General features: G+C 39.7%; 1 protein-coding gene and 1 long non-coding RNA gene across 8 annotated transcripts in view; one reads left to right on the forward strand and one right to left on the reverse strand.

Moving 5' to 3' along the window:
- Positions 1-361: 361 nt before the first annotated feature.
- Positions 362-26,590, forward strand: part of PJA2 (praja ring finger ubiquitin ligase 2) — a 38,014-nt gene continuing 11,785 nt past the window's right edge. Inside the window, exons 1-6 of one of the 7 annotated variants that reach the window (XM_081213401.1) lie at positions 362-478; positions 12,046-12,162; positions 14,468-14,668; positions 16,424-17,453; positions 21,602-21,787; positions 26,346-26,531. In XM_081213401.1, coding sequence (XP_081069527.1) covers positions 12,117-12,162; positions 14,468-14,668; positions 16,424-17,453; positions 21,602-21,787; positions 26,346-26,531 — 1,649 coding nt within the window. In that variant the 5' untranslated portion in view covers positions 362-478; positions 12,046-12,116. Of the gene's footprint in view, positions 587-3,562; positions 3,670-12,045; positions 12,163-13,321; positions 13,384-14,467; positions 14,669-16,423; positions 17,454-21,601; positions 21,788-26,345; positions 26,532-26,590 lie in introns of those variants that run through there. The other 6 variants (XM_081213399.1, XM_081213400.1, XM_081213403.1 and 3 more) reach the window with 6 other exon arrangements.
- On the reverse strand, positions 1,046-3,631 carry LOC308597565. The gene is made up of 2 exons (XR_014013057.1): positions 3,517-3,631; positions 1,046-3,175 (listed from the first exon to the last, which is right to left on the reverse strand). It is a non-coding gene; the product is annotated as an uncharacterized lncRNA (long non-coding RNA).

The raw sequence follows: 26,590 nt of genomic DNA on the forward strand, positions 1-26,590 counted from the left end.
ATAACCTCCAACATTTCTCTGATGAAAATAAGGATGTCCTAAGGAAAAGTGGGACATTCTAGGATCAAATCAGAAACCAGGACGGTTTCTGTAAATTTGGGACGTCCCTGGAGACCCTATGGGCACTTGGAGGATCTGGTCCTATATTAGTTTTGGAAGTAAGTTGCTAAGCACACTGAGTCTGTCGCTGAGTTCTGTGGTCTAGGTAAGATGGCTATTGCTGAGCTTTTACTTAGCTGGAATCTTTTGCTCAGTAAGAACCACCCACTGAAAACATCACAAGCACAACCAGCACAGTAACAACCATTCTCACAAAGCCCATAGTAACTGCACAGTTAGTCTACCAATCACACTATTGCTCACAGACAGGTCCCTTAGCAATGATACAATAACAACACTCAGCACTAGCCAGCGATGTCACAATTGCTGAAGAGGATGGGTGACTCGTATGTGCTTAGGAGAGCATGTTTATTCAGAAGTAAGTGTGCTTTGGATTGCAGCCTTAAACCATACCTCCTTTCTCTCTCACACAATGATCAGGCAGAGGCTCAGGTATGCCAAGCCCAGCCTCCATATGGCTTTACAGGTAAGCGGCAGTTTGACTTGGGACCTTAAGCTGATAAGCAGCCAGTACAACCGCAGCAGATGAATGGAAGTAAGATATTCCCTAATCCTGGTTTCCAGACAACAGCCAGACCCAGGGTAATCTACAGTATCTGAATACTGTCCTGTGTAAATATTCATTTATTCTGCCAGTTACGAAAGTGTTGAAAGTCACTATGCATGCAAAGGTGGCAGGGACATGGTATGGCATGCAAAATATCTCAGATACAATTCCCGGCATACGTAGGGGGGAAAGGCAAATAGTGATATGAAAGACCTCTGTCAGAAAGCTGCTGCTACTTAAGAGTAGAGATAGCACATCATTGGAAGTTTTCCATGCAGTTCTTATTGCAGGGATTGTGGTCCAAAGTCTGGTCTCTTGCCCTAGCTGCAAAACTTACACAAAGACATAAAATAAAAATCAATCAATCAATCCACCATATAAAATTAATTGCAGCATAGTATTTTATTTGCCTGCAAGGGAAGAGACAAAAATTAGTTTAGGAACATACCATAAATACACAATAACACACAGTTGAGACATTGAGAGCCCTGATATTAAGATCACACACTATTTAAAGAGATGGGGGGGCAGTTAGAGAGAGATCTACCTGGAGCCAAAATGTCCATAAAGAAAATGCAAGGAATGAGAATGTATATTGGGAAGAAATTAACTTCTTGGGTAACCTAGTCCAAAGATATAAAAGGGTAAAGGACCCCTAACAGTTAAGTCCAGTCGCAGACGACTCTGGGGTTGCAGTGCTCATCAAGCTTTGTAAGCCGAGGGAGCCAGCGTTTGTCTGCAGACAGTTTTTCTGGGACATGTGGCCAGCATGAATAAGCTGCTTCTGGCGCAACAGAACACCGACACCAGAGCAGCGCACGGAAATGCTGTTTACCCTCCCACTGGAGTGGTACCTGTTTATCTACTTGCACTTTTTGGCGTGCTTTTGAACTGCTAGGTTGGCAGGAGCTGGGACTGAGCAATGGGAGCTCCCCCCGTCACATGAATTTGAACCGCCAACCTTCTGATCGGGAAGCCTAAGAGGCTCAGTGGTTTAGACCACAGCATCACTCGCATCCAATAATCCAAAGATACTAAGGGCCTTTAGCAATTAAAACCAGCACTTTGAACTTGCCTTGGAAATGGATCCTGGGCACTAACATAATATTGTTGCACACCACCCTAATCACCACAGCAGTGCAAGATTCAGGGGGTCTCAGGTGCTCTGAACCCAGGGTCTGTGTTTCCTTTTGGACCAATGAGGCACAGTGGAGTCTGTGGTATCTTTATGATATATGGTTTATTTACACCTGTACACAAACTGTGCTTGCTGTGGAGGGAGTTCCAAACATCACATCCCAAACGGCACCAGTTTCTTCCAAAGGCAGCAGCATCCCTCCCTTGGCAGTCTGCCTCCTCTGCACCCAAGGATCACATTTCTTACCTGTTCTAACCTTGCTAACCTAAGCCCTGGCCTTCTGTAACACAAAAGGGAGGCCCCACTCACCTGCTTCCTCACACCTGGTGATTGATGCTTTGTTGTGCTAATACCCCCAGGCTCTCACCTCAAAGGAAATTAGGTTGACTCCATTACCTTTGAACCCATGTTAATTTCACAGGATTAAGGATGACTGGCACACTGTCCAGCACACAGGGTCTGACTTAATTAGCCTTCACCTGTGCTAATTAAAGGATTAACTGGGGTTATCACACAGTGTAAATACACCTGAGTCTGGCTAGGTAAATACACCTGAGTCTGGCCAGGTAAATTAGCTTTGACACCCCTAAACCTTAAGTTAAATTCTAGCACTGATAAATCAATAACAATAAGATGAAAGCATCCGGTCCCAATTTAAGATTTTGAAGACCTCTTTTTAGATCAACTGCCACTTCTAGATACGTTTCGAAGGCAGCCTCATGCACGATGCCTTGCAATAGTCTTACATATGGGGACACCAGAGCATGGATACCTTTGTCCAGACTATCGCATCAAAGAATGGTCCTGGCTGATGTACCAACTGGATAATTTCTCATAATTTTATGCTGTGAGATCTTTGGGTGTTATGCAAATTATTTAATTAATAATAGATTTAATTGATAGGTTAAATATAATAATATATTTCAAGGCAGCTTCTAAGCATGTATCAACAATGCTGGAGGTATAAGTACCCCATCCAACCCATTACTCTGCCCAGTAATGTTGGTATATATGTTGGAAGCTATCCAGAGTGCCTGTTGCAACCCAGTCAGATGGGTGGGGTACAAATAATAAAAATCATTATTATCATTATTGCTGTTATTAGGGAGTCCGGCAGTGCCTCCATCCTTTCGATAACCTTGTTGCAAGGGCCAATCTAGTTATTTTTTGCATCGCTAGGCTTGTCTGGTGTATCGGATTGCTGGACAATGGATAGGATCAGGCTGTTACTTCTAATCTGAAGAGAGAAAATGCCCATTTTATGTTAGCAGGGCCACTCTTCTTCTGTGACTTGCATTTGTTTCACCTAGGGCTCAGGATGGACAGCTGATAACTTTATGTGTGTATGTGAATCATTATCCCTCGAGCATCTGCTATAAAATCAGACCACATACATTAGCAAGGTACTTTCCTGACCAAATCAGTGGCTGATTTCGAGTTTCCCAGCAATTGTGGGAACTCAAGGGTAGGGATATGCATTGCGTGTTACTTGTGTGCTGCTCAAGAAAAGCCCCGCTGCCAGGAGCTTATATACCCTCATAGCTCCGCAAGGACAACTTTACTGCGGGCTCCAGGCCGAGCTCCGCAGCCGAGACCCTGCCTGGGAACCTCCTCGGCCGAAACAGACGCCCGCAAAACTCCGGCCCTCAGAGGGAAGGAGGGAGAGCGGTGGGCGGGCCCTTCCAAAACCACCTCCTTCATTTCCCCTCACCGATTGGTTTCCTCCCGAGAGGTGGGAGGCGGGATTGGCCGGCGCGTGCGAGGCTTTCCGGGCGGGATTGGCCGGGCCGGCTTTCCGTCCCGAGGTGGTGCGTCTCGACTGCCGCCGCCGCCGCCCTGTCGCCCTTTGGCTTAAGGGGAGGCGGTGAGTTCTCGCGTCCGGATTCTTGAGGGCCGGCGGCCGGGTGGGCTCCGGGGCGCGCCACTGCGGGCCTTGGCGGGAGGAAGAGGCAGGCGGGCGGGCGGGCGGGCGGGAGCTTGGCTGGTTCCCCGCCCCCTCGCGGTTCTCCTCAGAGCGGAGGCCTGGGTGGGGGAGGGGAAGGAGGCCGAGCCGGCCACCCCTCCCCCCGCCCGCTTCTCTCTCCCCCTCGGTCTCCGCCCGGGGTTGGTTCTTCCCGTGAGAGGACGGGGGAACCGCCGTAGCTGGGTACTCTGAGGCGTGGGGTGGGAGTGGGCCTGACAGGGATGCGACGGGGCCTCGGAGGTTGCGCGGTGCCCAATTCTTGTGGGGGGTGGGGGAGCTCGGCCTCCTGTGATGCGCAGAGTTACGTGTTTGTGTGTATATACATAGCGAATGGGTACGTATACCTTCTTGTGTGTATACAGTGAGATGTGAGCATGCTTCTTAGCGCGGGGGGGGGGCTGCGCGTGATGGGCGCACGCGCGTAGGTCGCGCGAGAGTGGTGCAGCGAGGGGGCTGAGGGTTGGCTCCCTTTTTGACAGGCCTGCATTTGTTTCGGCCCGTGAGAGGTTTGCCACGGGCGTGTGATGCAAAGCTTCTTTCCCCCACCTACGTTCCTCCTCCCCACGTGGGTTTGATTTGGGAATGGAGCAGAGAGAGAGACGACTTGCACTGAGATTTGAACTGGGAACCAGATGAATTCTTCGGCTCTCCATCGGAGGCCCGGAGATATAAAATGTGGGTTTTTAATTTGCCATCTTCTGCACGTGTTTTCGTATTGTATGCACACCTGGGGCTTGTTGCTGTTTAGTTGTGTCCGACTCTTCGTGACCCCATGGACCAGAGCACGCCAGGCACTCTTGTCTTCCACTGCCTCCCGCAGTTTGGTCAAACTCATGCTGGTAGCTTTGAGAACACTGTCCAACCATCTCGACCTCTGTCGTCCCCTTCTCCTTGTGCCCTCCATCTTTCCCAACATCAGGGTCTTTTCCAGGGAGTCTTCTCTTCTCATGAGGTGGCCAAAGTATTGGAGCCTCAGTTTCAGGATCTGTCATTCCAGTGAGCACTCAGGGCTGATTTCCTTAAGAATGGAGAGGTTTGATCTTCTTGCAGTCCATGGGACTCTCAAGAGTCTCCTCCAGCACCACAATTCAAAAGCATCAATTATTCGGCAATCAGCCTTCTTTATGGTCCAGCTCTCACTTCCGCACCTGGGGCTTATGTAAAAACAAAAGAGAGAGAGAGAGCCCCCCCCCCCCGCGCGCCAAGAGTTGTCTCCAGAAGTACTACTTAAGAGGGCCAGTGCATTTTGACATAGGATTCTGATTTGGAGGTAACAGAGAAGCAAACAAGATGGAATGGTCTTTATGCCTCTGCCCTATATAAATCGTGTGAGAGAGGGGGAGTTTGCAAGCATATACTGATTATATAAAAAGGAGTAGGGGAGCAACCTCGTCTGCCCCTAAAGCACTTTGCTGCTTTAAGCAGTTTTCCAACACCAGAAGTGAGCTGGCCAGAAACAAACAAACAAAAACTATTAAAAGCAACAGAATGCTGGGGGGGGGGGGAGGGTGTCAGTAAAATAGCATGCTTGAGCAGATAGATAGCATGTAATACTGTTTTAGCTGATGGTTGATATGACTGGTTCAATTGCTCCTAAAGAAGTTGTCTTGCATTTTGTTTGGTCTTCTGGATCTCCCAGAAGAGTCCTACAAATCAAAATAGTGAGCGTCTAGTACACCTTTGAGATTTCATTCTTTCATTCCCATGTTGTTTCTTCCTTCAGTCTGTCTGCCTGTAGTTACCATACTGTGTTTGCATGCTAAACATTATTTATCTGTTTTGTATTCTTTCCTACTTATAAGGAACTTGGACAGTTGGGTGCACATAGAATTACTCCAGTTTCAAATTCTCTTTATTAAAACATACAGGGTTTAAGCAAATAAACCCACCTTTTAATTTTGTTTTTGCAGTATTGATCAAGCTGGAAATAAAGGCATCACATTTGAAAAAGTAGACTTAACCTAAAAGCTGTTGTGGTATATTGGGCCTCAGTATGTTTCCTGAAGAAAGGGTTAAAACTTATGACTGGTTGCTCACAGAATCCAAGTTTGGAAAGGCTCAAAAGCCTGTTCAGTTCAGCCCCTGCTCCAAGGGCAGACACGTTCTCCTCTTTGTTCTCATCAGGCTACATAATCCAGTATGTTCCAAAGATAAAAGTTTTTCTCATGTAAAATGTCACATCTGCTTGGCAAAAAGATATGTGTCATTGAAAGAGAGACACTGAGGCTATTTAGATCTTTATATTTCTATCTCAGATAATTAGTTTTATACCCCTTTCCTCTGTTAAATAAAAAGAGGGGGGGGATGCAAGCTTAAACCTACTTTTCAATATGTTACACATTGATTTAATACAAACATAAAAAGTATATAAAAAGGAGCAGGAAAACTTCTAAATGCAGTGCTTTCAACTCTTAAGAAATTAAATGTACACTGGATAATTTAACAGTTTGATTTGGTTTGCAATTTGGCAATGCACTGGTGGAAAAACTTTAATCTTAAGGTCTGCATTTTCATTTATTTATTAAAAAAATTGACTCCTTTTCATCATCAGTGTGGTCCCAAAGCATTGCCTGATGGGCAGCCTTCAAGGAGTCATTTGACAAATGAATAGAGCAGGGTTGGTTAGAGACATGGATGGGGAAGGAGGAAGAATCCTGAAGGCTGGATAGAGAGGTTTTTCGTGTCACATTTGGGCTATGGAGTGCACATTCCCTATTCCTGAGTTAGTAGATGCTGCTCAGCTTAGAATGCTCAAATGGTAAAAGATTGCAATATGGTTTCCAGTTGATTGGTAGTAAGATTAGTTGATTTCAGAAAATATAAGTTCAAAAAATGTGCTTGATAAGACTTTCCAATTAAGAAATTTTGATCTGGTTCCTCATGTGAAAATTGTGAACATACTACTTTGTGTCACACTTAATGCAGTTATAATAAACAATGAATCCTATTCTTTTCTGACTTGGGTGTTTTTGGAAGATGATATCCATATCTGAGATAACATGCATGACAAGCTACTTTAATCTATTGGAGATGGGCACAAAGCATGACCTGGAAATCTTTAATCCTAGCTTCAAATTTATCTCTTTTTGCATTGTATGAACTGCTGAAAAACAGATGTGTAAGTGACTTGTGCCTCCACTGTAACAGTTAAAGGAGAATTCAAGTGGAGGCCATGTGTGAACTCAAGGTTCTTACAGAGCTAGTGCATTTGGCTTTCATGAGTATTCTTTGAAAGCTATGGTGAAAGTACGACTCACTTGTGTTGGCCTTGATAGTTTGTTTATAACCAAGGCCTGATGCAGATGTAAAATTCCTAATCTCAGGATCACAATTTAAGAGCAGGGATAGCTAATGTGCAGTCCTCCAGATGTTATTGGATACCATCAGCCCCAGTCAGCATGTTTAAGGATGTATGGGAGCAACATCTGGAGGGTCACAGGTTAGCCACCACATTTAGAAACCCCTGGTTTAATTTAATTTCCTCCTCCCCTTTTGGAGATAACTATTATATCTGCACCCATGTTAACACATTGTGTGGTTAGTGTCAAATCAAAGTTTGCCTCCAGGTATGCATGGTTGCATACCCTGATTAAATTTAACTGAGGCATTAACAAAAGTGGAAATGGAATAATTTCCATAGGAGAGGAGACAAGGGAGAGCAGCCTGGCTTAGAGATGTGGAACATGTTGCTTGTTCCAGGCTTTACAAGACAACCTAAATCAATAAAACGTGTTGTATTGTAAGGATAAGAAAACTAACCATGCAAGACCTTTGAACATACTTTAGGTGCTTCTGTTCTTATCATTTTTGTTGTAATCCTGAACTGTGATACATCAAGTATACACTTTAGAGATAATTACTTAAGTTATATCACTGCACACAACACCACTATTTTTTATTTAGCTGCAAAGTGCCGCTGGCATGAATTTAAAATGTTTATTGTGTGTTTGAAGATGATTTCTTTAATATTACATAAAAAGTTGAAGTGTTGTAGTTCTAAATCCCAAACTCCTGGAATCTGAATATCTCAGTAGTGCCACTAGTCCAAAAATTGTTGGAGTATTTGTAAAGTGTATGCTTTCTGCAGAATTTCACTTTTCACCTGGCAACTGTGAATTATGAAATGGCTCCGTATTCTGCATGTTTAGTTAGTTTAAAATGAAGTAAAATAAGAACTGAATCAGAAGTTTGTTGTGACACTTTCTAAGCCAATCATAATTATAAATTTTGGGCTGCTGTGAATGGATAACTTATTCTGTTATTTCTGCAAATAAGTTATAGAGATAGTTGTGGAGAAGCTGAGGTAGATGATCTCAGAAGAATAAGGGGAAACTGACTTTGGGGGTGAAATTGCTCTAATAAAAAACATGTTCATGTACTATTCTTTGTTTTATTATTTTTTAAAAAACTTGCAGTTCATGGTGACTTGTTCAATAATAGTCTCCACATCTTCTGCTACACCTTCCCAAATGCCATTAACCTACAGACCAACTCAGAAAGGTCTTGCAATATTTTTGAAAAATGGTTGGAATTTGGCAAATTCTAGGAAAAGAATTCAATAGTTACCACTGAGAATACTTTTATAGTATTGATGCCTGAACATGGCATGCACATTATATTGTTGAGGTCATTCTTTGTCAGACTAAGATCACTCAGTGTAAGGTTCTGTGGATAAATATTAGCACCTTCCTAGAGGACTACCTCTAGAAGGAATGGTGTGCCAGAGGAAGGGTAGGAAGGAGGAAGATGGCTGCCAGAAGCAGTAACTGTCTCAGCAGTGGTGCAAAACTAGAGGAAGTCAAGGATATGGTTAATTGAGGATTGAAGCAGTGGATGAAGAAGGACCTACCTGCCTATTTTTAAAAAAAAGAGAAGGAGACAAGCTCGGAGGAAAAAATGGAAAAAGAAAATATTACTAAATGGTTATTGGTTTAATAAAGCAAAAATGGGCTGTTCCAGTCTTCTGAGATCTGCTTTAAAAAAAACCTAAAAAACAAACAAACCTACAATCCTTTTCCTAATAGGAACATAGTTTGCTTCTAGGAAGGCAGACCTTTGGTTCATCTAGCTCAATGCTATCTATGCTATTTGGGAGCAGCTCTCCAGATTCAAAGAGGAGTCCTTTCCAAACTTTCTGATAAGTTTTCTGATTCAAAATTTTCCAGAAAACCCACATTACTGATCATGAGGCTCCAAATGTTCATTAAATATTGGTCTGTGTTCAAGTATCCTGTGGACCACAGACTACCTCTCTTTGTAATAGATGAAGAACAAGTTATACCGGCTCAACTGCATTCCTCCTGAATAGGCTCTGAGAAACAGAGAACCTTGTAGAAAGACTTTTGTTAAGGGTTGGAAGGGGCACTGGACTTGAGATTTGTGGGAAATATTTTCATCACAGTGTTTTCCACTTGGCATTAGAGAAGGATTGTATGACAGATACCTCAGAGAAAGCACTTTCATTGCAGGGATAATCCCCCAAAGCATCATAGGGCAGCTGATATTTTGTGTTGCCAGAATCTCTACTGCAGACTCCCACTGGAATAGGAAACTGCAGGAACAGACAATCTCTTTCAGTCTGATGGATTTTCTTTTGCTAGTTGAATACACTGATTCTACAGTTAGTTTACATGCACCACCAAAGGGGTTCAGCAGTAATGAATATCTGAGCACCCAAAGGTTTAAATGTGGCCAAAAGCATGTTAGTGATATTCTGTCTGCCTTAGATCACAAGTCCTGGTGGCCTGTTATTTCAGTTTTGTTTGAATTTGGCTTCACTAAAGGTCCACAAATCTGTTGCTAGTGGCATTCATATATGTATAGATTTCCAGAGACCGTTGATGAAAGCCTGTAGTATATCCTCCATAGGGATAACGGTCTTTGAAAAGGCTGCTGGCACAGAAGGCAAAGTAACTCTTGACATGGTGCTCTGCTGTGCACTGTGTTGGGATTCAGTGTCATTGATTGAAGGTTGGGGGTTGCCACAGATACTCATCTCCAAAGCCCCTCACATCTCAACTGGCTGTTAAAATGGTTGACTAAGAAGTTGACCAAAATTATTTGCATCATTCTTTAGTGGCTCTGCTGCATTCAGTCTCTTATTATGAACAGGTATCACATGAATACCAGTACTAAAGACCCTAGTCATAAGGAAAGTATGAGCACAGTGTACCATCAGCATAGGATGGCATCAAGCCCCGTGCCTTCCTATGATCTCTGTCAGTAGCCTCTTAGATGTATTGGAAAGCTGATTAGCTACCCTTTCTCCTGTTCCAGAACCTCCCTGCCCAGAATGCATCTGAAGCAATGTCACCAACATGTCATGATCAACAATACTGAAAGCCATTGAAAGATCCAAGAGGATCACTAGGGTGTGATTTTCTTTGCCCATTTCAAGGCGGATAAAGCAACCAAGGTTGCAAGTTCTATCTCTTTGTGATATCTGCTATCAATGCCAAATAGATGAATGCTTGCATCTAGATGTGGCCAAAATGGAAGGATGGTTATTACAGTATTTTATTTACAGAAGAAGAAGATGGAAATCAACAACAGCTAGTTTAGAGCATTGCTACTCAAAACTGGTGGACCACTGGTGCTGGTCCACAAGTCATTGGCTGCTGGTCTGCAGCAATTCTCCCACAGCCCAGGTTGGGTGGGATGCTTTTGGGACCATATATGCTTTGGACGCTGGTCCAGTTGGGTGGGGGGAGAATTGCTGGTCCACCACATCAGTTTGAGAAACACTGGTCTAGTGGATCTAGAGTACTGCAGATAGGAGGGCAACTTGTACACTGCATTCAATGAATGAAGCAATAACAAAGTGCAGAGTCTGCTGACTGCTGAGCATTCACTAGAAATACTGAATCTAGTGTGTCAGTGATTGCTTCCAATCATAGAATTGTAGAGTTGGAAAGGGACCCCAAGGATCATCTAGTTCAACCCCCTGCAATACAGGAATCTCAACATGCAGTCCTCTCTCCAGTTGAAGCCATAACAGGCCCTATCTGGAATGCTGACTCCATTAACACTAGCAACTTCCAAGGGAACTGAATCTAAGCAATTTTATATGCAAAGCAGCTGGTGTATCATTGGCAAGAAAATGAGCAGTTCCTCAATTTTCAGGCAAAGAGAGCCTGAATTTGTCAGAACAATTTCCATGTAGAATAGACAGATTGTCCACACAGAAGACCATTTCCTTAGCAAACTATGCTATAGCAGTGACAAAGATCATTTAAAAGGCAGTGGCCAAACTGTAATAACAGCAATCTCATTTCCATTCCCTGGAGGATGTATTTCTGAGCCAGGAGAATATATTAAATGTAGTATATGACCTACTATTTATCAGCTAAGCATTTTGGATAGATCCCAGATTGTTAAAGATAGGAAATCCTGAACCTGTTTTCCTGGCCTTTGATGCACATATGCCAAATTATTCAGAGTAAGAACTCCACAACCATTTTGACCAGGAAATAATGTATGTAGGATGGGTAGATGACAGCAGAATCTCCATTCTAACTCAGACCATCAAGATAAGGAATTTGTTCTGCTTTGGCTAGATTGCATGATTTTATTGTGTTATAGGCAAATAAATCTTTATAGATCACAGCTGCTTCAATCTGTATGTGTTGAAAAGTTATCTCTTAAGAGAGCAAAGTGTCTGCCGTGTTTTTGTCCTCTTAAATGCTTGCTGCCCAGCAAGCGGTAGTTTTTGATGGCCTAAACTAGGGCTTTACTATTTTGTTTTTAATTCTATTTTATTGCTCAATATTTCTTGGATAATAATGTGAATACCTGAATTGTTTGAGTCATTCCTTGATGATGAACTGCATATAATCCAAAGCAGAATAGGAAGATGCATTAGAGGAAGCATTTTGAAACAGGCTTGTTTCATTGGCACCATAAAGTTTCTCTCTAGCATTTATAAGTTATACTCTGCCTTGTAAAAGGACCTTGCACACTAAAATTGTTTTTGCAACAGAAGTTACTGCATTCTTTAAAAGTGATGTAGTTAATGCACAGAGAATTAATACTTTTATAAATATAAAAGATTGCTTGTAGGGACATCAAAACAGACTTTGAAAAAGTGTTTTTGTAAGATAATGTTCCTGAATTACCTTCTTTAGATCTCTTGGGAAATCTATAGCTATAAATGAAATAAATGTGCAAACCTAATGATAGAATACATACAGCTTTTTTGTACTGAGCATAACTATTATAGACAAACTTGGCCTTTGTTTAAAAGATACCAATTAAAATCATGTGATTGGTATCACACAGGTTTCATGGACAAATAAAATGATAGATCTGATGGACTGAGGAGATGGCGGGAAGAAAACTACTGGGAGAATATGGATCATATTGAAGTCTTTTCTAACAAGACCCTGCTGAATTGCAGTAGGTATTACAATTGTTGGAAGGAGATATCTACTAGAATAGGTCTGGAAGAGCAGAGAAAATGAAGTTTTAGTTTGTTAGACATTTTTAAAAATGAGTTTCCATAAACAAAGACGAGTTTCAGTGTCAAAAACAGTTACTTTGTGGGCTTGCACACTCCTTCCTCTCATTATGGCATTTTCCCCCTCCGCATCGTATTTTGTAGGTAACTACAGCTTGCCATACAAGATATGAATCAGGAAAGCCATGATTATTGCCAACAAAAGTTTGCCTACAAACCAGAATTCACAAACCCACTTCAGACTGTGGTTTCTTATTCTGGTTTGAAGGCAAACTTCCATAGCTCATCTGAATAAATGATTAGAACTCATTTCTCCAACTCTAATTAAAGATTTATATTAATAGAATTACTGCCAATCAGGGTGCATGACTTGGAAGTAGTTCATGTAGTATCTCTGTTTCCTTCCTTGCCTGCTTGATGTTGGTTATTCTTGTTTGCTTTTAAAGCAACTATTCTAAAATTATTACTGTTATTTTTACTTTATCTTAGAAGGCGACAGATGGATACAGATTGCAAGGGATAACTTTACTGCAGCATAGTCTAGGGAATGCAGATAAAAAAGGAAAAGAACTATATTTTATACAGACACACTGAGAGAAGTAGCAGAAGATCCATAAGCCTTAAGGCAGGACCTTATTTTAAGCTTTTTATAAACAAAACTATACAGCACTTAATTGCATTTTTGGAGCTTAAATTATAAATATTAAGATACAAGGCAAATGTACCATAGGCACAGTGAATAGACTTTTCATTTTCTTTATCTTGTGATGTTCATTGGTATAAAGTATATAGAGGGCCACTAGCTTAAATGAGTTAAAGACTCCAATTCATGAGGCCACAGGTATGTCAGCCGCTATTAGCTTATTGAAATCTCTGTGCCCGGGGCATTGCACCTCTGAGTATCAGTTACAGAAAGAGAAATAGAATGGGTATCACCATCAGCTTCCAGAAACAGTTCAGCCTCTGTTGGATGCACAATGTTGGGCTCTTTGGTCTTTGATCTGATTGCGCAAGGCAGTTTGCGTGTCCATTCTTTGCGTGATCCACGCTTTAAAATCTGCTTGACTGCCATTGCCTCCTATCTGAACTTCAATAAAGAACAGACAGAACATCAGAACCTGCCAGCACTGCAGCAGACGTTAATTTGTTTCTATTATAACGTGAGTTTCCCAATTATAATGTGAGTTCATGTAATCCATCTTGTAATTTTGTACTCTCCTGCCATCAGGTTGAACAAGCAGTGTTTGTGCACGCTGCTTGCCCTAGTTCCATTATTTCTTCTTGTGGAACCCTCACCTGCCTCACTCATCCTCTTTTGCTTCTCTTGTATAAAAATCTGAGATTGCAGTGCTTTGTAGTTTCAGTTCCTATAAGGTAGTGATAAACCAGAAGTGGAGCAGACTAGATCATAGTTGTGACTGTAAGGAGAAGGGATAGAGTCAATTATTTAGAATCACCTTTTGAGCCCTAATTTTGTCCTTTGCAACTTAAAAATGCAAGCATATTGTACTTAGCAACTGAATCCCCCCATATATAATTATAATATGAAGGATTATATATTTAAATAGAATTTAAGCATAAAATACAACAAGGGATGTAGTGAGCAACCTGTGTATTAAAGGTGGCCGTTCAGAAGTAGCTGTATGTGGTTAGCCCAGTTAGTAAAGAAAGGCTCTGGAAATTTGACTAGCCCCTTACATGTTGGCACCTATTTGTAGGTTTCTTCCAGCAACTTGAGAAACTCTGAGGTGCTGTTTGAATCCCAGTGAGAGAAGCAGCGGCATAAAACAGGCTGTGAAACTGAAGAAAAAGCTAAAAGGGAGATAGAAGGAACAGTTGTGGAATGGGTTGGATTGTTTGTGTGATATTTCCTAATGTTAAAAAATGCTAGAGAAATGTGATTTATTAGGGGATGCTGCTAAAAGTTTAAGAGAGTCAGGTGCATCGATTCAGCTGGGCTAACATGCCACCTATTTTCTAAATTGGAAACTATTAGACAAAAAAGCATGCTAGTTTGTTCTTATGCCGCTGTCCTATTTTTAGGTTTTATGCAATATTTTGAAAAGTAAAGTAATATGACAATTGACATACAGTACATACCTGTATTGCTAACAGCATGAGACCTAAACTGTAGTTTTGCATGTAGCATTTGTTTATACCATGATTTAAAAATGAGTTTTTTATTAAAAAAATATTTTCTAATGTGTTTAGAATTGCTTCCCTCCTCCCCTCTTTCTCTTGCAGAAATGGGTCAGGAAGCTGGAAAGCCCACATGGCCAAAACCAGCAGGAGGGTATCAGACTATTACAGGCAGAAGATACGGAAGAAGGCATGCCTATGTCAATTTTAGACCATCTCTGACGAACCAAGAGAGAAATTCGAGCCAACACGATGGAGAATGTGAAGGATTAGAACTAGATGATGTTCAAAAAGAAAATTATTTGTGTGCGTGTCAAATAATTACAACTTGAAAATATTTTTCTTCTTTAGGGAAAGCATTTGAAATAATAACAAGCTGTTGGTACAAGTCAGTTGAACAGAAGGCTAGGCAATAGTGAAATTGGCACCATTGATACAACTTTTTTCTTACATCTACAAGTGTATTTGAAGCTCATCAGAACGATATGAAATTATTAAACTGCGGTCAAAACCTTAGCCACAGTGCCAAATTTGCGTAATTCTCTATTGAGGGAAATACTAAAAGTGGTTTGTATGACAGTGGTTCATAGATGGATCATTATTGGAATTTTAATTTTATTATGCATGCAAACAATAGAATGCACAGAAATGGTGTTTCAGGTGTTCATTGTCCATGGATATAGGCAATTATATACCATACTTTGTAGTGTTGGGTAGTATGTAAGTGGCCTTCTGTCCATTTCTCTCTCCAGCTTTGCTTTATTTGTTGCATCCAGTTAGTTTCTGCACAATCATCTTCTAGCTTCATTACCTTAATTTTGTTGGTTGTTGCTATTTTGAAGAACTCCTCTCCCCCCTCCCCCTCACTTAATCTTAGCTGTATTTTAACTGTTATAAAAATGTAAGAATAACTCGAATCCAATTTTCTCAAAGTAAGACCCATAGGAACATGGGAAGCTGGCTGGTACTGATTGAGACTATTGGTCCATCTAGCTAGCGTTCTCAGTGATGACTGGCAGCAACTCTTCACGATTGCAGGCAGGGAGTCTTTACCAGCCCTACCTGGAGATGCCAGGGATTGAACCTGGAACAATCTGCATGCAAGGCAGATGCTCATCAACTACACTACCATATTGAAACCCATCAATTACAGTACTGTATTTTTTGCCAATATCGTAGGATATGCCAAATCATCAGTTAACACATTTACATCTAACCTCTTAGCCAAATGTTCATGCTGCTGCTTACAACATATTAAATATAAATCTCAATAAAACCATTTAAATGAAAATAAAATAATAACTTTGGCAACATAAAGTGAAACAGCATCCTATTAAAGCTAGCAGAATATGTGCCCTTCCATGTTTTCAGATTCTTTCATCAAAATCACAGAAATACTGATGGAGAGACAGAGGAAGGACATTCCAGAACCTAATTAAATTGTTCCATGAAGCACTTGGCTTTGACTTGGAGGATTGTATCATAAGGAATGGCATTGACAGTCACAATAAATATACACTTGTTTAATCTTAGTAATAGCTATTGATAGAAAATACTGCATTCCTCTTCTTAAGATGTTGTAGAACAAGAATTTCCTTTAACTAGCCATGTTAGGAGGTTTGATAAAGTTTCTAGTGCAGGAATATTCTTTAAAATTTCTGTAATTTAATACTGTGTGTTGACTCAGAAGTAATACATAGTAATTCTGCAGCCTAGTCAAGCATTTTGTGTTGTACCCTAAGTTCTTAATATGTGGCATATCAGCAGCTATAAAAACATCAGGTTATGGTTAACACAGAACTGCTGGCTTTCTCATTCTGACAATACAGCATGATTTCTCAGCATTACCTGAATATATTTTAATTCTAGCAATGAACATCCATGAAATCTTCATAAATGCCTCTTATACATATTACGACTCGGTTTTTTTAACATTCTAATGAAGAACAGCCACAGTTGAGCATCATCAACAAATGCCATTTTTATTATGTGTGTTGATAAAAAAAACTTTGATTGGTCTTATCATTCCAACATATGCTTTCTTTACATTTTTATATAAAGGTTCCAGTCCACTTGCCCAAGTATGTTCTCCTTTGGCAGATGTACCATTGTTAGCGAATGTTGCTTCAGAAAATCCTGTTGGTCAAGCTGAACTGAACCAAGCAGTCAACACAGATGCTTCTCCATTTTCTCCAGCATGTTACAATTGGGGAGACGGCCAAACTGGGGGTAACAATATGAATTCTGATCCTTGTGGAGAGCACAATAACCTTCATGGTCAGAATGGAATTGCTTTTGTAAACATTGACTCTTATGAGCCAGATAGCAGTGATGGAGAGGAAGAGAATGACCAAAATGATCTTTCATTAGCTAAAGAAGAAGCGGGAATATTTCAAGAGACACTGGATAGTATGCTTTCTGAATTGGAGAAAGGAGTGGACTCCTTTAGTGATCTGCAGTCACATCTGTCTAATTTCAATCATAATGCTTCAAGCAAAAGTTTTGAAGACATAAGACCAGTGCCTTTCAAGAGACATTCTAGCCTAGAATTGGATACTGATCACCAAAATAAGACACTTGTAAAAACATCTAGTGAAGACGAGCGTCTAGTAAAAAATAACTTTAGTGTTACTTCTGATATGGAACAGCAAAAAAATACAGCTGATCCTACAATTAGGACACAAATAGGAATTTGTAATGAACTGAGTACTGTGAAGACAGACCAAGAGAATTCATCAGAACTGGTCGTAAGACCCAAAGTTAGAAAACAAAATCCTGTGAGCCAGTTGGATAGGAAGCAGTCTTTTTCAAATGAAGAGGAAGAAAAGACCAGCAGTAGAAGGTGGAGTGAGAATGTGGATGTCCAGCACTGTAACACAGAATGTGTCCTGAAGCACAGCAAAGAGAAAAGCAATTCTAGTATGTTTTTTGATCCAAGAGACTATGGAGGAGCTCAAAAGAAAATAAAAAGTGAACTAAGGAAGCAAAATATAACACTTCAAGAAAAAAGCAAAGTGGACGATAGTGCTTTCTGGGATGAATTTGAAGATTCTGGCAGAAATCTATCAAGCTCCAACAAAGATGAAGACAGGTAAGATTTTCTTCAAAGTTTAATTCAAATTTTCTACATGTCTGAATACCTGTACAATGAAAATCACCATGGTTAGGACAATATTAAATGGTCTCATAGGACCGACCCCATGTAAGGTGCAGTAAGGTGATATCTGCCAAATGGTACCAGCTCCCCATATTCCTTATGATGTAATTAATGGTCCCAATTTTACCCCTTTCTGATCTTTGCCAAAGGGAGTGGGCCCCAAGACAGAAAATTCCAGACTATATACCATCTGATGTTTATATTTTTCACTATGTACTTTATGACATAATTATTGGTGCCAAAAAGTGGTGAGTTTTTTGTTTTGTTTGTTTTTTGGTGGAGCCGCCAGCCCAAAGACTTAGCAGTTACTCATAAGACCAGCAGTTTTGGAAATAACATAATTTTTGTAAGATTTCTTGATAGCCAGACCTTTTTATATCTTGTGACATAAGTATTTTGACCCAGACTTTTGGACTATTAGCATCATCTGCTAAAACCAAAGCTGCATTTCTCTTTTTCTTTAGTGGTATATTCACTGCTGTTAATGCTGTCTTAACATTTCAGAAACACTTTATCTCCACATGACAAAAAGAGAATGAAGTCATAAAAGAAGCCACACAAACAAATTTAGGAATGAAGGTGAAATGGAAGTAAAATCTTTTATCACTAGCGGCCTCTTCAAATGCACTACAAACTTTGAACACATCTATATCTTGTCCTGAGTTTGCCCAGCAGTGTGCAGATGTAGTGTTAATGCACCTACTGGAATTGAGCAGATTCATTATTCTATATATGCTTCATGGGTAGAGAAATTGGGGTTAGGCCACAGGAATATGCCGCTTCAAGAATCTTTAATGCTTTTGGAAATGGTTCTATCAAGTAGAGTAGGGCAAGGTGTTTTCAGCATGGGTGGGGTGAAATGTCGGACTCTACACCTTCTCATTGTATTCATCCTTGTGTGCACAAACTCCCACCTCTGATTTATTAATAAAAGTATATACTGCCAATTCAAACAATACAACATGGCACTGTACAGCAGCACATACAACAAAACACCATAAAAACAGTTGAGAATGATTAAAATGACTGGCTCATCCATAAATTTAAGCAGGTGCATAGGCTTGTCTACATAAAAAGGTCTTTAAGAGATGCCTGGAAATAAAAGCAAGGGTGTCTGCTGAATTGAGGGTGTTTGCTGAATCTGCTGGAAGAGTGTTCCACAGCACAGGATTGGTGGCATTAATGCCCACCTTCTAGTGGAGCCCATACCTTTCCCCAAAAAGATGCAGCCCCCAAGATACCCCAACTCTAGCTTTGGAAGGTGAGGGGGCTAATTAATTTCAGCTCTTCTTGCCGCTGGAACTAGCTTCAAAAGGAAAGTTCAGGGAGCCATTGCATCTCTCCCAGCCTTCTCCCCAACCTCTTCAGCTGCCTGGCTACCTTCATTTGGTTGTTGTACACTGTATAGTAATTCTAGATAGTTAAGTAGATTTTTAATTTCCCATAGTTGAAACTAATAAGCTCTCTGCACCTTCAAATAAAGAAAACAACTGTTTCAGAGCTGTATCTGTAGGATATCCTTTGCATTATCCTTTCTTTGAATGTTTTAATGAATGGAAGTACTTTAAATTTTTTAGCATATTTAAGGCATTTTCCATGGAACTTGGACCTGAATGAAAAGTAGCTATGAAATTTCCATGTGCTGAGCTCTCCTCTATATAAACGCACTTCTTCATTAAAAGCGCAAATGTGTTTCTGCCATGTTAAATCTACTTTGTGATACAAAGTTAATTTGTTCAAACGCCCAAGTAAAAGAAGAAATAATAGATGATTCTCTAATTTGGCTGCATTCCAGCTTCACTTTTAATCATTCCCTCAGTGCTAACTGGGTATTGTTGCGCAGTGTAATTAGGAAGACTTGGATTTTGAAATGTAATTAAAATGTGCTGGAATTTTACAATGGTGGCCTGTTTCTAAATTGCTCAACAACTGGGAAAAGAAAAGGAATAATTGGAAGGGTGATACAGAAGGGTGCGTTTTGGAAAAACTGTTAAAGCATTAAACTGTTTAGGAGCTAGTATGCACACATTTGGGTCTGTATCCTAAAATAAGAGGTGCCCAAACCACTTCAGTATTTCTGAGAATGAAAATTATGTTCAGCATCTACTAGTTCATTCCATCAAGGCATCAACTCCCTAGTTGTTCATTCTTCTGGGTATTTTGTTTTAATTGAACTACTCTCATGTCATGAGCATGTGCTCCTTTGCAAGTGGGAATAAAGAACAGATGGAAGTATTTCATCATATTTAACTTCTGCGCTGTTGGAGCAACTGAATGCCGTACAATCTTGGCAAACCTATTGGAATGCAGCATATTACTTCTTAGTTTAAATTATTTTCAACAAAGCCATGAACATATGGCAGAGGAAAAATCACATTTACACATTGTCCCATAACTTGGTCAGAAAAATACAGCGTAATTGTTTTAAGATAACTTTTCGTTTTGGGTCTTAAATATGTCTACAGCCAATTAGGTTAGAACTGCTTCATTTCTTAGAATTTTTAAATGTGGAAATCAGGTCTGGTTAAGAAAAATGCAAAGTAGTATATGAATGACTATATAAGTGTTTTGCGGGAATTTCTAGAAACATTTTACGGCTATTAAAATACATTTCTATGCTGGGGATAAGTAATGGGAAGCTGAGTAGCCCCTACTTTGATTGTTACAACATTCTAACCAGCTATTTTGGTTAATTGCTTTTAGATAGAACCTTCATCTAAACTTTTAAAAGCAACTTACTTATTTATTTATTTATTTATTTATTTATTTATTTATTTATTATTTGTTTAACTGAGAAGCAGACCAAGCTGACAGCTTCTGGTAGTATTTGTAGTCTAAAATATTACACATGGAGCTTTATTGCCAAAATACTTGTACAAATGTGGCATGGCTTTGGATGAAACTGTATATAGTACTGTTCATTGAATCCACCCTTTCTGACATAAATTTTGTTCGTTTAATTTCATTTTGTTTGAAAATCATGGATCAGACTTGTTATTTGGCAAATGTTTCCCACTCCCAGTTATTGCAAATTGACCAGGAGCTAAAATATTAAACATCTCAAGTGTATATTTCTCAAAGGTAATTTATTGTTATTTACTTATAATAGGTTAAAAAACTGTAATAAAATACAGCACAAATAAGCAATTAACCAAACTCAGCAATATCAAAGCAGTTAAATCATGCAACAGCAAGATTTACAATTGCACGCTGAAAGCATGCCAGGGCAGAAATGCCTTCAGTTTCTTGTTTTATTTTTTTGGAATATGCATTTTATTGGTTTTTATAACAATAACAACAAACAACTATGAAGTACAATGATGCAATTATACAGTTACAGTTACAGTTAAAGTTACAGTTTAGCTTGCTCTTGAATTACTTTGCTATGGTATGTAAAGTGTTCTGAAAGAGCTATTTACCATTTTCTCCAAATAGCAAGACTAACCCCCAGTTTCCAATTAGCAGAGATCTCTTTAGATGTCCATGATTTAGAGGCTTGAAAACATTTGGATTTGGGAAAGAAAATTTTGTTGACCAGAATCAGTAAAAGAATTGACAGCTTTTAGTTTGTCCTCCAAAAGGAAGATAGCCATTTTTATTTTTATTTTGCTTTCGGCAATGTATTGTGTACTGATATAATGCATAGAGAAACTGTACAGTGGTACCTCGGGTTAAGAACTGAATTCATTCCGGAGGTCCTTTCTTAACCTGAAACTGTTCTTAACCTGAGGTACCACTTTAGCTAATGGGGCCTCCCACTGCTGCCGCGCAATTTCTTTTCTCATCCTGAAGCAAAGTTCTTAACCCAAGGTACTATTTCTGGGTTAGCGGAGTCTGTAACCTGAAGCATCTGTAACCCGAGGTACCACTCTAAATACAATGGGCACACAATCCATCCAAACTTTAAGCATGATCAAATCTCACTGATTTCAATGGGAGAGTTAAGCTTGTGATTAAATTTCTGTCATTATAGTTTTTGGGACAGAAATATACTTAGCTTGGTTAGATCACAGTCGGCATGTTAACTTCTACATAAAAATCAATCAGCATTGTAAATGCAAATGGAATGTCTTCTATTGCAGCTCTGAATGCAGTGATGGTGAATGGTCTACATCTCTGCCCTCCTATTTTGCTGTGACAGTGAAAGATCAGTCCTCCAGCGATGAGAGCTGGGAGACTCTCCCAGGAAAAGAGGAGCAGGAACCTGAATTGCAGAGTGACAGCAGTGGTGTGGAAGAGGAACATAATGAGTTTGGTTTCCAAGCAGGGTATGTTGTCTTATAGAATGAAGTGTACTACTCAGTAAGAATTATTGATGTATTATGTACACTTTACTGTGATAGGTAAAGGTGATAGTTGCTGCTAAAGGAAAACTAATTATGTACTGTTCCATATGTGATCATTGGCTGAAATAATTCCAGCAGGAAGTGTATAATTAGCTTTTGGGAGCCCCATTTTGGATAGGTTTCCGTATGTAACATCAGGTAAGGTTTTCCAAGTAGATGTTGACTTCAATCTCCTCTTCCCTGATCCCCCCCCCCAAAAAAAACACGTTGTGGAGTCTTCATTAGCTCTGCTATACTCTGCATTATCAACAGCTTTGGGGGTCACTGATATCCTATTTTGTGATCAGTAAGGTTATTGAGATAGAGAAGCAGAACCAATAAGCCTACAGCCTTTCAGCACATTGAATATGTGACATACAGTGTGCAGGCAACAACCAGTTTACGTGCATTTGATGTGTGTTCGTACACAGCACTGAATCAGGAAGTGACCTGAAAATATCACCAAAATGTCACTAAAAGGGCAGAACAGGGTCGGGGTGGAACGCTTTAAACAGGCCCCGCCGATGTGCATGGGCATCTGGAGCATAACTCCCGTGCAAAGCAAGGATTGCCTGTATCTATAGCTTCAATACACTAAGACTCTCCCTTGCCATGAAAAGCAGCATCTGCTTACTCCGGCGTAGTTTATTTTTGTAGATATGCCAAGTGTGCCCAGTCCAATCTTCCATGATTTTGTCAAGTTGAAGTGTTACAGGTAATGAAGACTCCAGAAAGTGATATCTCCTGGGGGTTGGTGGGGTGTGATTGTCAAGCAGCAAATTCAGCTTTGGTTTAGTTCTATTCAAGTGCATAGTTGGTGACTTGAACGCTGCAGTTTGTTACTAATGTAATCATTATATGGAATGCGCCGAGTTTACTGGACACCAGTTGAAGGGTATGGGATGGTACACAATGATGTCACTGTTACAGAGTGTTCTCTTTGTGTGCTAAATCCTTTTTATGCATTTACAGATACTGTTCTTGCTCTGTGCCTCAGTAACTTACAAGTACAGGGCCTACTCCAGGATGCAGTCAGCTTTATATATCACTGTTGAAGTGGCTGTTCTCTCCGTTTTACTTGCTTTATAATTTATGAACTGTCAAAAATGTCAAGGTAACAAGTAACTCAGAATTTTTGTAAGCAAGAGAGCACTTAGAAAATGATCACATAAGAGAGAAACCAGCTGTTTCTGTTTTGGTGCAGAGACGACCATTCCAACATACATTTCCTCTATCTGCATTCTGAAGTGTTACAGTCTCAATAAAGCTGTGCCACATAGCTTTTTGTCTCGCATATTTATTTATTTTTATCACCCAGCTGCAAGGTGAGCTGGTAAGATTAGAGCAATAAGGGCTGCAGGCAATAAGAGTAGTTATAGTGCTAATAAATAACATTAGTATATCCACTGATACATCCACAGCTAAAACATTAGTGTGGCCTCATTCTGCTCCTAATTTAGTATGGTATCACTAAAATCTGTGTGTTATCTTACCTTATTAAACTTGTTTATTCTCAAGAAAGCCAGTAATGATGGATGTAAGATAAATTTATCTAATTCAGTAGTTTCATTGTGAAAGCACAGTTTAAAGGGCCGTTCAGGAATTTAAATCTTTTTAGGACAACCATGAATCATACTAAAACTAGCTTTTGCCCTACATTGACTTGTTTCTGCATTTTTTTACTGGGGAAATCAAAAGGGAGTCTCGAACAAAAAGCCTGTGATATCAAATTGTAAGAAAAATTATACATGGTGAAATGGGTTTTTTCCATTGTTGTTACCTTGCTGGGTTACAATTTGGCCATAGCAGAAAGGTTATGTTAATAGAAGCGTCATTGATTATGTGATTTTTGCAGGTGCATGTGCTGCATTACATATTCAATACCAAGGTGTAAATTTGTTATATAAAGGTGTAAATTTGTTATAGAAAATACTTGAAAACCTCAAAGTGGGCTTTTGTTGCTGCAATAAAGCTGCTTAGACCACTCCCTCCAGTTCTTCACTTCTGCTAGACAGAACATACGGTATATTAAATATTTTGGTCGATGCTTTCCTTTCTGGTTAGATTTAAGAGCATGTAGAATTCTTGCTCTGATAAAACTGTCACGTTTTCTTAGAGCTGTGCCAGTTGTCATGCTTGTGTACAACCAGTTGCACAGAGCTTGAGAATTCATTAGCGGGGATTCTAATGACCTTTCCGCTTAAGTCAGTCACTTTTGGGGAACTGGACTAGAGCAGGAGGAATGTCTTGTTGCAAATAAGTAGTGAAGAATCGTGTGATTCATTCTAAAACATTTGGTTGAGATATTATTATTTTTTGTAAATGGAAAGAAAAATATAGTTAAGACCATAATTTTGTCCACCTACACAATAAAGCAATTGAAAAGGAAATTGTTTTACTTGCATGCTAATGACCTTTTTCATGTCACATGACTATAATATAACAAATCGTGACTCTTACAGAGTTATTTAGATAAGAGGTACGTGTGTTCTTGAATACATAGTGCTGACAGTTTTTAAATAGCAGCTAACTTTAAATTATTCCCTCTCCCTATTTTCACACACAAAAATATGAAGGTCTTGTAAATCATTTGATATTGTTGACCTTTATATAAAGACAGCAGACTGATCAGTAAGCAAGATAAGTTTCAGTTGCAGCTAATTTAGCCAGAATTAGTCTCATGTAGGTTTATAAACTCTGCTTTATTTGGCCTTTTTATCGTCAAGAAGAGAATTGCTCAAGCTTCACATTTCAAGCTAAAAGAAACACACACACAGCTTGGGTTGTTTTGTTTTGTGTTAAGACAGATAGGGAAGCAAAGGGTTATATCTAATTGTATTTCTTTGCTGACAGAAGACTTTTTGATCCAGTGGAGACTTCTGTGAGTTAAAAGGTGAGAGGAAACTGATTTTCACAAACTCCTGCTTTCTCCTACAGTCCCTTGAGTGTGTGCAGGTTGCTGCAGAGGGAAGGAAGAATATGTGAAAATGCTCTCCCCTCTCTTTTCGCTAATGGAAGCCTGTGCTGAAATCAAAGAGTTTTTCATCAGTGAAGGGACACTATTAGATGCAGGGTTGTATAAGCCCACAATGTGTCATTGTCTTTTCACACAGAAGGATCAAGAGCAGGAACTCTACAAAGAGCAGGTAATAGTTCTACTAAGGCCCTCCACAGTCACTCAGTACAAGTAGTAGCGTTGCGTAGCCACTTGTGTAGTGCTGATTGAGTCTGCCTCCTCATTCTAACACATGGTGCCAGATTCTCAGGAGTTTGAGGCTCATTCCTTGTGCAGTAGGTCAGTAGAAAAGGTGAAAAAAGCTGTACCCATTTAAGTGTCCTAATCATAAGTGCATTGCTTTGTGCAGGTTTGCTCCTTTTGTACTATATAATTTGCTTTTTAGTATAATAATGTTCTTAGTGGATGTTTCCACTTCCACAATTCATAGAAGCATAGATTTGTAGAGTTGGAAGGGACCCTAAGGATCATCTAGTCTAACCCCTGCAGTGCAGGACTATGCAGCTGTCCCATACGGGAATTGAACCTGAAACCCTGGTATTATCAGCACCATGCTCTAACCAGCTGAACTATCCAGGCTCAATTCCAAAAGGGACATTTTCTGACTACTATCAATCTTTATGAAAAATAAATTTAATATAGCTAGAAATTACAGCTCTGATTAAGAAATTCCTCTGCTCTTGTTATTAGCCAGCTGCTTTAACTTGTCCTACTCACTTCTCTGACTATCTGCCTTCCAAATGATCCAATTACAGCCTACCTTCATGATTTGCATTTTGTGAAGATGGCAGATGTATTCCTCTCCAGAGCAAGATCACTAATTTTCAGTTACAATAAAACCTTTGTCTTGTATTCTGGTTATAAAATGGGGAAAACAGTATCATTCAATAATTATGCAAGGATGAATGTTCAATAAACACAGTGAAGGTTTTTTTTAAAAAATGATTCATTTAGTAAATTTATATTCTGCCCTTCCTCCCATGGGAGCCCTGGACAGCAACCACCAAAGTAATAAAACAATTAAAAATGGAGTAAAAACATTTAAAAGTATTTTTTTTAAAAAAAATTCTAAAAGCACGTTAAACTCATTATTGTGCTATAGCAGTAAGAGAATACAAAATTCAACTATAGATTCGTGAATGGACTTGACAAAGAAAGTAGTAGGGTGGTATCTTCCCTGCACAATGTGCTAGGACTTTGGCTCACATCACCAGAGCAGTTTATGCAGACATTAGATCTTTATTATTCATATGTATATAGTTGCTCCCTCTCAATTTTTAAAATAGAAATAATGGTATTTTAGCTATCGCTGTTGAATCGTTACTTAATAGGATGTGCTGCTTTCTATGGAAAACGGCTGCCAGGTTTTGTTTGCTAGCAGCTGGACATAATATGAGCATTCACCAATGAAGAGCGCACTCTGTACACTTGCTTACATGTAGTTTTACTTTCATTTTGTATAGCTTTTCTCATTTTTGTATAAAGGGAACAGACTACCCTAGAGGACGGCGAAATTCCTTGGTTGCAGTATCATGAAGAAATTGAAAGCAGCAGCGATGAGGAAAATGACCAAGTGAGCCATTTTGTGCATCCTGGCTTTTTCATGTTGGATGGAAACAACAATCTGGAAGATGATTCAAGTATGAGTGAAGATCTAGACGTGGAATGGAGGTACTTTACTACGTGCTGATGCTTATTTGAGACATTCACCACTCACATGTTGCCTGCAT

Source organism: Podarcis bocagei (assembly GCF_964188305.1).
Source record: "Podarcis bocagei genome assembly, chromosome: 11".
Lineage (NCBI taxonomy): Eukaryota > Metazoa > Chordata > Lepidosauria > Squamata > Lacertidae > Podarcis > Podarcis bocagei.